The 15,729-nt window shown below is 44.7% G+C and overlaps 1 protein-coding gene across 3 annotated transcripts in view; it reads right to left on the reverse strand.

The window, feature by feature from the left end:
* The window catches only part of SFXN5 (sideroflexin 5), a 209,612-nt gene that overhangs the window by 117,382 nt on the left and 76,501 nt on the right, over positions 1-15,729 (reverse strand). For all 3 annotated transcript variants that reach the window (XM_019552962.1, XM_019552960.1, XM_019552961.1), the window contains exons 7-9: positions 14,491-14,544; positions 9,924-9,980; positions 7,932-7,997 (exon numbers count right to left, since the gene is read on the reverse strand). In XM_019552962.1, the coding sequence (XP_019408507.1) occupies positions 7,932-7,997; positions 9,924-9,980; positions 14,491-14,544 (177 nt within the window). The remainder of the gene's footprint in view (positions 1-7,931; positions 7,998-9,923; positions 9,981-14,490; positions 14,545-15,729) is intronic.

Here is a 15,729-nt window from a genome sequence, read left to right on the forward strand (position 1 = left end):
TATCTTGCAACCTTCACAGGAATTTGAAGTGGGACAATGGGCTTGTAGTCTGTAGGACCCCTGCATAAAAGGCTTTTCCTTGGAGAAATGAATCAACTCCAGTTACTCTTAAAATTCAAAACTAAAAAAAAAAAAAAAAAAAAAAAAAAAAATCAGACAAGCAGTTTAATGCAGCACTAATCAGTCCTATCTAACATGGTGCTGATCAGTCCAGGGTATGACTTGCATCATAGCTTACATAAGGCCTACATGGCAATTAACTCAAATTAACCCAAAGTGTTAATTCAGATAATTCACAGGTACTTAACATGGGACAACGGACTTGTCAGTCTGCAAAGCCTGGGGTTTGTTGCAAAATAAAATGCTCAAATTCGAATCAAGCTGGTTGCCTGTGACCTTAACGTACCTTATCTTAATTCACTTTGTTCACAGAAGTTTAATGCAGTTTAACTAATCCACTTTAAACTCACACTTAGTCCACTGGGATTCATTTTAGTGAGCAACCCCATGTAGATGGCCCTGAACAGCTTGTCTGGCATGCCTTGGAGCCACAGGGCTTGAGTGTGCCATGCCTCACTCTCCTGAGTTCCCGGCAGGCTCACGGCAGAGGCTACTCTGCACCTGTTGTGTGGTGGATTTGAGAATGGGCACTGGGGATGAGCTGGTATACCACTGAGTCTGGGCTGTGCCTGCAGCATGAGGTAGACAGGGTTTGCACAAGGGCAGGGGTGGGCAATTATTTGGGCTGGAGGGTCACAGGGAGTTTTGGTGAGCTGTTGTGGGCTGGGTCAGCACTTCCTTCCCAGTCAGCACCCCAACAACTCACCAAAACTCCCTAAGTGGCTCATGCTCGGCCAGACGGGCCATGGGCAAGCAGGGACGGGGCTGGGATCAGGACTGCGGGGCCATGAGGGCTGCGGCCTGAGGCAGACCCGTGATCTGTTCCCTCCATGTCCCTGCAATGAGTGCCGGTTCTGCAGGGAACAGATTGCAGCTCTGTACCAGGCCCCGGTCTCGTGCTGTCACCACCCAGCAATCCCAGGGTCTCCACACAGGCATGGTGTGCTCAGCTGGGTGGATGGGATGGGGCTGTGGGCAGGCAGGGAGTGGCATCTGGGAGCAGGATGGGTGGGCAGTGCCGAGACTGGGACCGGGATCTTGGGCCTAGGGCCCAGGACAGAACCGTGATCTGCACCCAGCATACCCCTGCCTGTGGAACCGCTGCCCATTGCAGGGATGGGTGGGCAGCAGATTGCATCTCTGCCTCGGGCCCTGCCCCCACAATCCCGCCCTGTGATTCTGGCCCTGCCAAATTAAATGCACTGCCTAGAGCCCAATACTCCAACTTATAAAGACCCTTTTGAATGCGGATCCTGTGCTCCAAAGTGCTTGCAAGCCTTCCCAGTTTTGTCATCTGTAGACTTGATCAGCAAACTCTTTATTGCTGCATCTGAGTCACCAATAAAAAAGTTAAAATGCACCAAACCCAGAACAGACCCTGCAGAACCCCACTTAAAACCTACTGCCGCTCTGACACGGATCCATTTGCAGTTATACTTTGGCTGTTGCGATTCTACCAATTATGCCTCTTGCCTAATGGTGCCAATTATGCGTCAAGCCCACTTCTTCAGTTTTACTTATGCAAGTGTCAGGTGAACTGTATCAAAGCCTAACCAAAGTTCAGGTAAATCATACTCCTCTCCTCATTCAAATGAATTACCCCAGCAAAGAGGGCAGGGCAGGGTGGCACCTCAGAGACTAACTGTTTTGGAGAGACTTGAACTTTACAAGCAACAACCTACTTTGTCAGATGAAGTAGGCTGTTACCCACAAAAGTTCATGCTTCTCTGAGCCAGTTAGTCTCCGAGGTGCCACCCTGCCCTATCTTCTGCCCCACTTCAGACTAACTCAGCAAATCTCTGTCCCCCCAGAGGAGGCGATCTAGCTGGTTTGCAATAATTTGTTTTCAGCAAACACATGCTGGCAGTTACTGATCACCTCTTCTGCCTCCAGGTGCTCACAAATTGATGGTTTTATAATTTGTTCCATGAAAACTTCCCAAGTATTGAAGTCAGGCTGACCAGTCAATAATTCCCCAGGCCTTCCTTCTTCCCTGTTTTAAAGATGGGCACCAATCTGGATAAGCTGTCTGTCATCCATGATTCTGTCAATATTATTGCCGGCAGTTCTGAGATTTCTTCAGCCAGCACCCTGGGGTGAATCTCATCAGGACCTGCCAACTGAAATCATTCAAATTTGTCAAAAGCTCTCTGACCTCTGCTTTCCTTATTCTGATCTGCGACCCTTCTCCTTCTTTGCCCATATTCATTTTGTTAGTTGTCTGGTTGCAGCTTACTTATTTAGTAGGTCTGGAGAGGTGCTGTCGCTGGGACAGTCCAAGAAATGTAGGAGAAGCAAGGATTTTAATCTTTTAACAAATCAACATATAGTTGGGAGAACTACTGGACAAGCTTTCTGGCATCACGTGCGCTTCCTCAGCTCACTTCCTTCGCTATTTATTTATTTATTTTTGTAATGACTGAGGCTAACATAGTCATTAAGCAGCTCTGGCTTGAGTCACCCAATAATACCTCACCTTCCCTATTGAGTATGGGCCACATTTCTTTGGCCTTTCTTTTCTGAAATCCTTATAGGACCCCCTTCTTGTTTTCTTTAGCATCCCTTACCACTTGTATCTCATTTTCTGCCTTTGCTTTCCTGCTTTTGCCTTGTAAGTTCTTGCTATTCCTTGGTATATACCTTTAGTGACTTCCCCTTCCTTGGACTGACTGCATGTTTTTTCTTCTGAATTTCAGGTAATTAAGAAGCAATGTACATATTCACATTAGTCTTCTGCAGTACTGATCTTGCCATTGTGTTTGAATAGCTTCTTGCTGAGCCTCCAATACTACACCCTTTAGAAACTGTCTTTCCTCCTGGACCCCTTCATCTTTCAGTCTCTACTCATGAGATCTGATCTAATCTATTATTTCTCTGAATGGGTTCTCTGCTCTTTTGAAGTCCAGCACCCATATTTTGACACTCTCATACTTTTCCTTTCTTAGAACCATGAATTCTATCTTGCTGTGTGTGTTTGTTTCTTCTCAAATTTCATGTCACCTTCATGTTCACAGCCTGTTGCATCTTATTTGTCAGAACGACATCCAAGTCCGATAACCTCCTAGTTGTAGCCTCAACCTTCTGAAACTTAAAGTTGTCGTCCGTGCACGTTAAGAACTTAACAGACATTTCTGCTATATTAAGTTCCAACAGTTCTGAGGGAATTTAAATCTCCACAACAGTACTTTCTCATAAGTTTTAAATAGCCTTGTTACCTGCTTTACCTGGAATCATAGATTCATAGATTGTAGAGTCAGAAGGAACCACCAAGGATCATCGCGTCCCACCCTCTGCCCCGGCAGGAAAGAGGACCGAGGTCAGATGACCCCAGCCAAGTGACTATCAAGCCTCCTCTTGAAGACCTCCAAGTTAGGTGATAGCACCACCTCTCTTGGAAGCCTATTCCAGATTCTGGCCACCTTTACTGTAAAAAATGTCTTCCTAATGTCTAACCTGAATCTACTCTCCACTAGTTTGTAACCACTGTTCCTAGTTACTCCTCACTCTGGTAAATAGCACATCTCCAATTCCCTGTTGTCCTCCCTTAATAAACCTGTAGGCATCTACAAGGTTGCCCCTCAGCTGTCTCTTATGAAGGCTGAAGAGATCCAGATCCCTCAACCTCCCCGCGTAGGGTCTTTCATGGAGACCACTAATCATGTGAGTGGCCCTCCTCTGGACCCTCTCCAGATTCTCTGTGTCCCTCTTGAAGTGTAGCACCCAAAACTGGACACAGTACTCCAGCTGCGGCTTTTCTAATGCCACATAGAGGGGGAGCATCACCTCCCTTGATCTGTTGGTCAGGCATCTGCTAATGCATGACAAGATGTGATTGGCCTTGTCGATGGCCTCATTACGCTGCCAGCTCATGTTCATCTTGGAGTCAGCTATGACTCCAAGATCTCTCTCAGCCACTTGATTCCTCAGCTGAATCAAGCATAGATCACATGCCTTTGAATGCAAGTATATATCAGATATCATATCAAGTATATATCATATGCTTTGAATTTAAGATGCACCCAAATTTTCTGAATCTCAATTTAAGTAAAAAAAATAAAACAGCAATTAAAGACATACGTACGAGAATGCAACCTCTTTGGGGCATAAGAAGATTTTTTAAAAGCTTTTTTTGCCTTTTTCCCTTTTTAAACTAAAATTTAAGATGCAGGACATTGTTAGAAGAAACATTTAATTCTAAGCAATGCATGTTATTTTTCAAGGAATACGACACATTTGTGACAATGCAATATCACCTAATTTTTCTGCAAAACTTATCCTGAAACAATGTATGCTATTCCAATAATAGGGGCTTTCCCACTAAGTTTCTGTAGCAACAAGTCATTGTTTCTTTACATACTAGGACTTCCAGATTTTTCTGCTTGTTCCTCATACCTCTTGCATTTGCATATATGCATTAAAGATACTTTGCAGTTTGCCTTGCCCATTTTCCTCCTGCACCTTTTTGCTGTACTAGCTCATCTTAAGAATTAGGCTCTCTCTCTCAGTCCTGGGCTCTTGACACTGAAGACAAGGTGCCAGTGGGTTTTCATCCCACCCCTATGGGACCTAGTTTAAAGCTCTCTTCAACAGGTTGGCCATATGATGCCTACAGATGATCTTCCCAATTTTTAGATCAAGCCCATCCTTTGACAGCTTTCCCAGAATGTCAGCTGTTATCAAAGGATCCAAAGCACTCCCATTAACAACATCTTTAAGGCTGGTGCTTACTTCCAGAATGCATTTGTCCCTTCCTGGGCCTTTCCCTTTAATGGGAAAAATGGATGAGAACACCCTCTGTGTCTCAAACTCCTTTATCTCCCTACCTCAAACCCTGTGGTTTCCTTTGATCCATTCAAGGTCATTTCTGGCAGTATCACTGGCTCCCATGAAGACAAGCATGAAAGGGTAAGGTGAGGGATGGATGGAGGAGGTCCGGCAATCTTTTCTTCAGGTCCTGAATTCAAGCTTCAGGCAAGCAGCACACCTCACCAGACTCCAGGTCTGGGCATCAGATGGGTTCCCTCTCCCCCTCAGGACAGACTGCCCTGTCCTCTGGTGTGGTGAGCATAAAGCCCCTCTCCTTAGCATTATACAATTCCAGCCTTCTAGTTTGTGGGGTATGTTTCTGGTCCCTGTAATGTATTAGTATTTCCAATTCACAGAAGCTGAAAGCAGTTGCTACCCCTTTCTGTGTCTCCCAAGATCTGGTAACGCTTGTTCCATGGGTCACATGAGGCCCCTTGTCTTCCTTGCTCTTCATCTTGTTCTGCACCATCCTCTCATGACTCTTATGCAGGAAGTCTTTATTCTCTCCCACAGTGCCCAAGATAGTTATGCCTCCAATCCTTACCCTCTTCCCTCAGATATAATCCCCAACTTGCCTTCAGGGAGAAATACAAACATGGCCCATTCCATGAAATCCTCTTTGTTCTCTTTCTTCCTTTGATGCCTCTTAGTAAGAGGAAGGAGAAAACTCTCAGTCTTTCCCTGCTTCTTCCTCAGACAAACTTGGTCATCACCCACCAGGCAATGATTTCCATACCTTAGATGAATAGAGGCCTGGAAGTATTTTTTCCTCTTCTATCTGAGGCTCTGAAACAAGCTAAAGTAACTGCCTAAAGTAATGTTATGCTATCTCTATTGAAAGGTCCTTGGCCTTTCCCCCCAAAATGTAACCCCACAAAAGCCAATGCCAGACGTTGAGAACAATAAGGTATTATAAATTCTCCTAGCACATTACCTGCCCAGTACCAATGTTCTCTCCCTCTTTGTGGTGAGCCAAGATCAACATAATGAGCAAGTCGAATCTCCTACTGTAAAAATTCACTTACTCCTTATGAGGGCAGACATCAGGCAGGCATGTGAACCACTGAGAGCTCCCGCACAGTTTGGAAATCCCATTTGCTCAAAGCCAACTCTTAGAGGTGGGGTTTAGCAATCTTCATCAAGTTGTTGCTGTGGTTTACTCACAACTGAGTCGCACAACACCAGCAACTACCTTGCCAATGCCAAACTGTTAAGACACTGGTTGGTAGCAGTCTGGAACCCACTTTGAGCTGGCGGCAGCTAGCCATTCCTGGCCTCATATGCTTTCCTTCATCCATGCATCCTGGCACGCCAGGACCAGAGCAAGTTCCTTGTACAGCTCTGTGGAGATTGCCTGCAGAAGTTCTGAAGCCAGTGCTGGTTACCCCAAGTTTAGTCCCACCACCTCTCCACTCTTGTGGTCCTGCTTCAGCACTGTGGGTCAGGGTAGGGAGATTCACTCTCTTAAAATCCACATCAGCTGTCTCAACTCTTACCATTTCTGCCTGCAGCCAGTGACCTCAGCAAAGCCTGCCAGTTTCTCAAGGTGGCGAAGCTGCTGCCAAAATGCCTTCTACCATGCCTCGTTCTCTCTATCTGTCCCCTGTTGCCAAGATGCGAGTTGCATTAATGCCAGCACAAAGGAACAACCTGTTATCCTGAGAGGGATAGGCCACAAACAGCAATGCAGAGTGCCAAGCCAGAATCACTGAAGTGTACTGAGCTGGCAGGCTAAGAACACTTCTACAGTGCAGCCTAGGAAGGTCAGACAACTTCTCCCATAATCTAGTGCAAAATAATTCAGAGGGCATCACTGCTTAGTGAAGCACCAAGAGGAAGTCCTAGCACTTCACCCATCATCGTGCAGCACCAAAGCAGACATGGTGACCTTGCGGAGTAACAGCATCCTAGATTAACCGAGGTGGTCAGACATAGGTTAACTGTCTAGTGAAGAGATACATGGTAAAGAAGTTATTTGGAAGTTTAACACAGTAGATTCTGCCTTCCAGTCCCAACAACTCCAAAGACCTTTATCAACTCTACATCCCATTCTGATGCCCTTATTCAGGTGAGCTTGATACCAAAGTCTGAACACAGGACTTTTATGCGGTACTTTAGAAAAAGGCCATTTTTACTGGGAAGGGTGGAAGCCTGCTGGCAGCTGCTTAAGAGCAAGAAGTGGGGAGATGTTTCAGCTGGGACAAGGAAATAACTTTTCCTTACAGGAGGTGCTATGTGATCTCTAGCGTTTAAGTGGCAGGGTGGAGGGAGATCTTGGGTGTTTTAGGGTTTACTTGAAAGTCCACCATGAAAAGCAAAATAGTGGAATTCTTTCTGAAAATGTTCTTACTTGATTTGAGATAAGAACCTGAGGATTTGAACTTGTGCATCTTGGGAGACTAAAAATGATAAATCCAGTGGTTAAACCCCGATATCAGGGGTGTGTGTTCTTAAGGTTTTGTCCTTATTGCAGCTGTAACGCCAATTATAACTAAAGCATTACCCTTAGCTCAAACTCTGTCCATATGCAAAACCCTTTGGACATGTGATGGTGCTTCCTAACCTGGGTCAGCTAGTCTGTTAGTGGAGCAGAGGTTGAGTTAGCACAGCAGATAACACAATTATTTCTTGAAGCCCATATTATTTTCTGGCATTGTCAAGTCTTACTTGAAGCTGGTTAACCTGACAGGGGCTGACTCAAGCATAGGTAAACTTGAGTTAATTTGGCAGAAATACAAGTAGTGTGTAATTCACAAAGCAAGTACTAAAAACTATTTTTATCCATTGGAAGAAGACCTGTGCTGTTGCAAAGCTTGGTCATACATGGGCAGAAAGCCCTGACAGCTGAAACTTTTCTTCACATTCATCCTAAATCAAATCTATTACATGAAACACATTTGCCATTTCAAATACAGCAGTTCCCAAAAAACATTGCAGTGTTAATACTTGGGGGAAGTTACTATTTTAAGAAAGATGTATAAATATGTATTTAAAGCGTTACCCACGGCTATTGAGACAGCACTTATGACAGCTCCCAAGTAGCCCTGGATGAACTTGGATGTCGGAGAAGGCTTTGGAAAAAAGAAAAAACACAGTTTCAACACAGAGTTTGGGCTATTTAAATAAATATGACATTTCTCAATTAAAACAAAAAAGTTAGTTTCATTCTGCCACACCTGCTACATCACATGTGGCTCCGTTAGCTAGTAGGAAGGCAAAAACAAGAGGATTTGCCACCTAATGAAATAAGTTAAAGGGCTTGGAAAAACACCTAACACGAGAAACTTGTTCACTTTTTATCCTGGGAATGTTATCTGTAAGCGTATTGTTAAATAGAAGAGATGCTAACATGATTACAACAAAGCCATTTGACTGAACTATTAGTCCTCTGTCGGTTATCTTGACTTGAAAACTCTTTTCAACATCAACATTTCATGCACAGATCAGATGGCTTCTAACACAGCTTCATATCTTATGACATTGTGAAAATTGATGCAACACCATAAAAACTTGGTGTGGAAGAACCAGGAGCTAGTTATGAAGCAGGTGACAGGGATCTCTCTAGCACGGTAAACTGAGGAAAGTACTTATCCCCCAAGTCCTACTCAAGGGTCATATGTGCAATTGTGTGGTCTTTTCTTCCCCCAAAAAGTCCAAGTTAAGGGATTTATTTTTTCTTTACTAGAGGCTAAGCTAGGCCTGACTGGCAAGAAATGACTTCTCTACTGGCTCAATCCAATGGCAAAGAGCAGTTTGAGACAGGACACTGGTCTGCCCTGCAGAAGAACAAGATCTTAAAAAAAAAAAAACCTCAAAGACTCATCCACACAAACTGATGACTAGGATAAATACTGGAGAAGAGAGGTCTGCCATCTGGAAGAAGCCCAGCCACCCCACTTTTAAACATTCTTCAGAAAAGAGCATTTGTAACTGTATGGTCATGGGATACCAACACACTTCGTCTGAAAACTTTGTCCAGGAAATCTTCCTCTAGGAAAAGGGACAGGCAGACTAAGGAGCCTTTCAGCACTTCCCAGGGATAGTCACCCTGCTGCCACATGCTCGAAACCTGTGTGAAGGAGCAGATGGACTACCACTGGCTCATCCTAGCAGGTGGTTCTTGTTGGCTGGCTGGGTTAACAAGACTGATTCAAGTATCTCTGAGCAGAGGCAACCAGGGTCTGGAACCAAGGTCTCCAAATCTGGAGGAAGATTGTTACATTACTTGAGTTAGGCATAATATCAAACCCCTGAAGGAGGTAAGTTAGGACCTGCAAGGTCTGGAAGAGGGAAGCTATGCACATCGCAAAAGTCCATCCAAGCCTAGCAGGTCACTGGGCTAGTGTTGTTAAGATGCGTACTTCCACAGCCAAAACTACACCGGGAAGCAATAAGGCTAGCATGTTGCTTGCATCACCTGGCACCCTTGTATAGGTAGATCAACTGGGGAAAGGAGTCATGAGTCCAGAGGCATGGTGAGTCCAGAGGTACCCAACTGGTACCCAACCCAAACTTTATCAAGGTCCCTTACATGTTACATTTTTCCAATGGAGGGCAGCCTAGGAGACTGCACAATCAGGCTGAGTCACCATGCAGCTAACTTGCCAAGCTACTGATAATACCCTGTGGGCTACAGGTTACAAAACCTGCTTTAACAACTTTCCCACTGAGCTCCTATTCAGAGCAGAGCAGAGCAGACTTCTGCCTGTATCACCTGAATTCAGACCAGTAACTCCCTGCTACTCTGATTCAAATTTCTCTGTGCTAATATTTAGGATGCTCTGTAGACTGAAGCAAGGCAAAACCAAGGACTAGACTGAAAACACAACACTCGTTTTACTTATCAGATAGACTCTTCAACTTTAAAGTGTCATTATAAGAGATTAAAGGGCAATTTATAAATCCCTGTGAGCACCTACCCTGAAGTTCCAGATTTATGCTTTTATCGTTACAACAGATCAAACCCATTGCAAACTGCATGTGCAGAGACTGCTCACCTTTGTTGCATTTCGGTTTGCATAGTTGACACATGCATTGTGGCTCTGGTTCAACCACTGAAAAGGAAACAAAAGGAGATGGGAGAAATAAAACAACTGTTTACAGAAGGGAAAAATGAATGCACCAGCATCCCTACCACTGCTGCAAAAAACCCAAACGATACACACACAGACAGGAAATTCTACCTTATCCAATTATACCCCCTACTGGGGCAGGGATATATTTTGTTACCCAAGCCAGAGAATTCAGTTATACATCTGTGATGGTGAAGAGAGGAAAATTAATTGCAGACATGTGCATTATTCTCCCTCCACACATGCGTGCACACACTCCTCCCTCACTGACGTGTTTTTAAGGTGTTGTGCCTATTTGGGGTCTCACCTGATGTTCTTTCAAGTCAAGGGGAGTCTTTCAACCAATTACAATCGACAACAGATCAGATGCTAATTATAGTACAGGTTAAGCGGGACACTGTCAGATAGTTTAGATGCTGAAGTGAAGCTTTTATTAAAGGTTTACAAAGTCGCCTACTCACAGGAGCTTTCCTCTTGCACTTAAAATACCAAAGAAACCCAGTAAGCTTAAGTTCAACTTCCTATTGAAGCAAGGGTAAAATAATGGCTTTGTGCTATTATTTACTGCTGTTCTTGCAGTAAACCCAAGAGGGTCCAACAGACTCCAGAGTCCTGCTGTGCTAAGCACTGTACATACAGGTAGTGAAACATGTCCACAGCTATCTTTTTCTTGAGGGATAGAAACTCATGCCTTCTAGATAGAGCTCTGAATGGAATAAAAAGGCTCATCTCTCATTTCTCTGTGGACCATTGGCCAGTGTCCCCTTGCCCCTGTTAACTATCCGATGCCCACTCCTGACATTATGCCTTCTATTCTGCAGTTCACACTGTCTTTGGACTTTCCCTTGTTACAAGCATTAAATTTGCACGCACAAGAAAACAGACCCAACTAATATTTAAATGTTATGATAAAAAGTGATCTAGCACTGGAAAGATCAAAATCTTCTTTAAAACTCCCTTTCCTTTTATGCATTTAACATCAATGCTGTGTAGTGACTTCAGACTGTTCTTCCTGCTCTGTTCTAGTAAATACCTTCTGGAAATGGCAGGATAGGACAACAAGCAGCCAGTTTTTTAACCATTCATTAAACTCAGTGGCTCTCAAACTGTGGGGACGTTTGTTCAGGGATCACAAAGGGCTCTCTATTTGCTATTTCAGGCTCGTCTAACTGATATTTCCATCCTCATCTTCATTGCCTGCAATCACAGGAAAGTAGTGCCATGTTCCTGAATTGAGGTGCTTTATCCACAGCAGAAGTTGTGAATGAAAAGAACTTGGGTTCTTTTCACATGGCAGGAACCACAAGTAATACACTTCAGTTGAAGAGTACGATACCACTGGCGCTTGTCCAGCTAATGGCCAGGACCTAAAAGGAAAGAAAGGCTTCAAAAGCAGTTACATGAGAGCAGACATTGACAGAGAAAGGCCATATTGGGTAAAGCAATACTGGTGATCTGAAAGCACTACCAGCAAACTTTTCACGTCAAGAAACCCGTGGGATACTAGAATTCATCCTGTTTGTTTAAAAATATATAAATATATGAGATACTTTTTGCCAATAGAAACCGACTCTGCTCTGGTGTCCACATGCATCTTTGCTGGTCTCTACTTATCGGACACTGTAGGAGAGGTCCAGAGGCAGTGGGAGCTCGTAAGAAACCCTCCAAACAGTGGGAACTGAGTTTCAAGAACCCAAGGGAAAGCCCTGGAGCAGTCACAGTGCAAAAGCTCTATGACATCTACCAGTCAGCTCAAATACATAAAATGGGTCCAAGTTTTGCCTCATCCTCTTCCTACCTTAAGCAGCCTTTATAATGGGGATAGCTCTGTACTCCACTCCCTGGCTCCGCTGTCTCTGGAGAAGGCTGACTAATGTCCTTCTGGGCTCTTCAGGGGGCACCTGGATGGCTGCTCCCCCATTTGCAGTTGCCAGAGGGTCAGGCAGTCAGGCCCAGGCCCTACTTCTGGGGGATAGCTACTGAAGGGAAGGCATTGTGAGCATCCCTTTCCTTCAGCAAGAGTGGGACTCAAAAAGGCTTCAGTGGGTCCCATTGTTGCTGCTCCGATGACTGCTTATTTCAGTCTGGGGCCTGATATGCCCTGGACTGCAACGTGCATATTCAAGGTGCTGTGGTTAAAGTATTGTCAATTCAGGTGCATGGGGCTGCTCTTCTTCAGCTGCTGCTCAGAACCTGGGAAACAAGACCAAAGAAAAGAGAGAAAAGGGGAAAGAAACAGAAAGGAGTCAGAAAAGGGGAACAGAAAGGGGCCAAAACAGAGAATCAAAAAGCTAATGGTGAGGCAGGGCAGAGGAAGAAAAAAAATGCAGGGGATGAGGGGAGCAGAGGGAGAAAACACCACTGGAAGAGAAAAATAAGTTCTCTCTTTGGGAAGTCTGGTATCCCTCATGCTTTTTGTTTTATAAAACAGAGAGGGCACCTGAAATTCAATGTGAGGACTCCCAAAATGAACCTCGGATGCTAATGCTGTGACTTGAGGCCATGCGGTTTGACGGTGGGTCCAGCAGGTCATCATGACCAGCAAGTTTGAGAACCACTGAGAGAACTGCAACTCCCTAAGTGTGATCCAGGCTGTCAGAGTTGCGGGCTACAGCCCTTCCCCTCTCTTGTTGGCCAGCTCTGCATCTGGTCACATCTGAGGAACCAGACACAAAATCTGACAGTCTGTCACGCAGCTAGAATCCTACATTTCACATGCCAAACTCTGCTGCTGTGCAAGTGCATGTAATCACCAATGAAGTCGGTGTGGCTCTATAAATTGGCCTCTCATGCTCCTGCAGACCGCTGATTTTTTTTTTAAATACTCTTTTCAGTTCCAAATAAAGATTGTGCCATCCTTCCTTCCATTGAGTAGCTGCACTGAGGACTGCCACTGATTTTCCCGAGACTTACTGTACAGTATGTTGCTGCGAGTAAGAAAAACTGGCCTTTTATGCGATTCTCAAAAAGGTCCTGTGCTCCCAATCAGAGCCCTGGCTAAGAAAAGAACCTTTTGTGTTCCTAAGAAATACAAGATTTTCCCTTGACTCTGCAAAGGGACTGGCAGGAGAGGGAGGAGGTGGGGATTGATATCAGTGGGATGTGCTCACATAAGAATATGATTAAGGACTACTCCTCTAAGTAAGAGTACCACTGCTTCACTGAAAATCAATGGCTGTTTTGCAGTTGACTTCAGCAGGCATTGGACTAAACAGCAAGTCCTCAGGGATAACAGCAGTAGGAGCTGCAAACAAATATACACGTCTCTAGCCGTAGTGCTATTAAAGTCGCACACCATACAAGACCTGCCTTTAGCTGTTGAAAGCATGTGGTCATAATCTACTGTGCTCAAATTAAAACCTACAAAATCCAAGTATTGCTCATATATTCAGACTAGACCTCGATGCCGTGGCACTTAATGCCATGCCTCACTTCAATAAACAAAAAATTTTAACCAAGCAAAACCAGCTTCTAACTGGATGTATTCACTGTTTCAAAGGAACAGGGGACTGCAACGGGCCTTCCAGGTCATTAAGGCCAGCCCTTGCTTTCGCAGGCATTCATTTGTCCAACAGGAGCTACAAGAGCCTCTACGTCAGCCCCTACCTCACAGTGCAGACACAAAGCACCCATCCGAAGACCTATGGCACGTTACATGTTAAGGACAAGAGAGACAAGGGCACTGGCAGAGAATATTAGGGGAAAATATTCTCAGTTGATCCTAAGAAAGGGATCACACCCTGACATGCCCTATGTCACAGAGGAAGATAAGAAAGAAACATCAGTGGCCCCTAAACTGGGATATTTACTGTGGCTAAAATGCTCTCCCCCTGCCACAGGCACAGAAAAACTAAGTGAAAAACTTACTGCAAAATATTAGCCAAGGCCCCACCTGTCTCCTGTACTGTACTAAGCAGGCAGGACTGGCAAGGAACTCAGCTCTAGAGTCCCTTACATGTATGGCCCAGAGTGACCTCTGAAGACCTACTGTATTAGAGACCTCTTAGGACCCCCCAGCCCTGTAGATGAGTTTTGTCCAAAGTATATACAATCTGGAGCCAGATCTACCTGCCAAAACATCTCCCAGAACAGCAGAGGTGGTAGCAACCAGGGTCTAATCCTCAATGGATATTGCACCTGGTGTCATCATTTTCACCTGGGTGAAGCACAGGTAAAACGCGGCCCTTCACATTTAGTTCCATGTGACACACAACCTTTGCAAAGGTGTAAATGATGACACAAGTGGCAGGCCAGGCCAGGCCCCAGGGGTTTTATTTGCAGCATACTTTCCTCCTACCCCAAAGTTTCCAATTACATCCAGCCATATCCTCTTCTTATTAACTAGGACGCTCTTGATGGAGAAGGGTAATCAGGAATGTGCCTTAGACAAATGGTCTTGATTTTGGGGGGCCATGCCGCAGATGCAATTCAACGATGCTTTTCTTTTTGTTACGTAGTCCGTAGACTCAATGCTGCGGCAGAAGATTGTTACCTGCCAAAAAACAGTGGATGCCAGCGTCTGGTTTGGCAAGAGAAGACCAACAACCTGGAAAACACGGAAAAAAAAAAAAGTAGCAGCACAAATACACCACCAGTTTCCTCCCTGTGCTTTCTACACATTAAAACAATGAGTTTCCTTCTAAGAAAATGGAAAATCTATCTGGTCTTTCAGTATTTATGAGCTACCCCATGCCAGAACCTGAGCATGGTTAAAAGAAAATAATCAATAGGCATTTACAAAGCAGGGTTCTCTCTGTCCGTCTGTGTCACTCACTAAACCCCTCTTATTTTCTCTTCATTTCAATCCTCCCATCTGTAAAATGGGGGTAACTATTCAGATCATAAGGTTTCATGAGCCTTGGTGACTTTGTAATATGCTTGGAGAGCCTCAGATGGAACTTGTTCAAGAAAGGTAAGGTACAACTAGTGTTGTCATTTTGAAGATTAGCTCACGGTCAGAGGTTACACAGTTTATACAACTCACTGCCAAAAGTTACACAATGAACAACTATTTGATAGAAATTCCTCATGGAATCTCTCTAAAAAAATCAGGGGGAGCCAGCCTGCAGGTACAAGTGCCACAAGTGGCCCAGGTGGCCTGCATGGCATGCAGCACATCAGGAAAGGGCAGGCAGCACACCAGCAAGTGGTACAGGGAACAGAAAGCAGAGGAGCAGACTGGGCATGGGTGGGGGGTTGGTGTGGCCTTTGAGGAGAGCCTGGGGCTTAATGTGAAAGAAATCAGATTTTGCTGTTTGAGAGCAGAGGCTTGCCCTCTGGAAGCAGAGGATACATTCTGCCCAGAGCTACAAGCACTCTGGATGTCCTTGTGTTAAAAAGTCCGTTCCACGGGGTAGAAAAAGAGGAGAAACCTACAACTCCTTAAAGAGCCCACTCTCCACTGGAGGATGCACAAAGTACAATGGAAAGCCTCCATGAGAAAAAAGTGCTGCAGTGTGAGGGACTAAGAAAGGAGATAGGAGCATATAGGGAGGAAGGACTTAAGCCAACCCATTCAAAACGTTTCCTTGGGAAATGAACCTCCAGCTAAGAGGCAGGTCTGAAGCATCACTCCTTTGCAATGCTGTCTTCTCTTTCCTTTAAGTTTCCTAATTCTTTGGTAATTTTGCAGACAGACAGGAGTGTTTCCATAATGTGAAGATGATCTATTTTGAACATGGCCAAATGGAAAGCCAGGTGCTTCTCCTGCACGCGTGCGAATGACCTACTT

The sequence above is a fragment of the Crocodylus porosus genome, unplaced genomic scaffold (assembly GCF_001723895.1).
Source record: "Crocodylus porosus isolate Cpor-Errol unplaced genomic scaffold, CroPor_comp1, whole genome shotgun sequence".
Taxonomy (NCBI): domain Eukaryota; kingdom Metazoa; phylum Chordata; order Crocodylia; family Crocodylidae; genus Crocodylus; species Crocodylus porosus.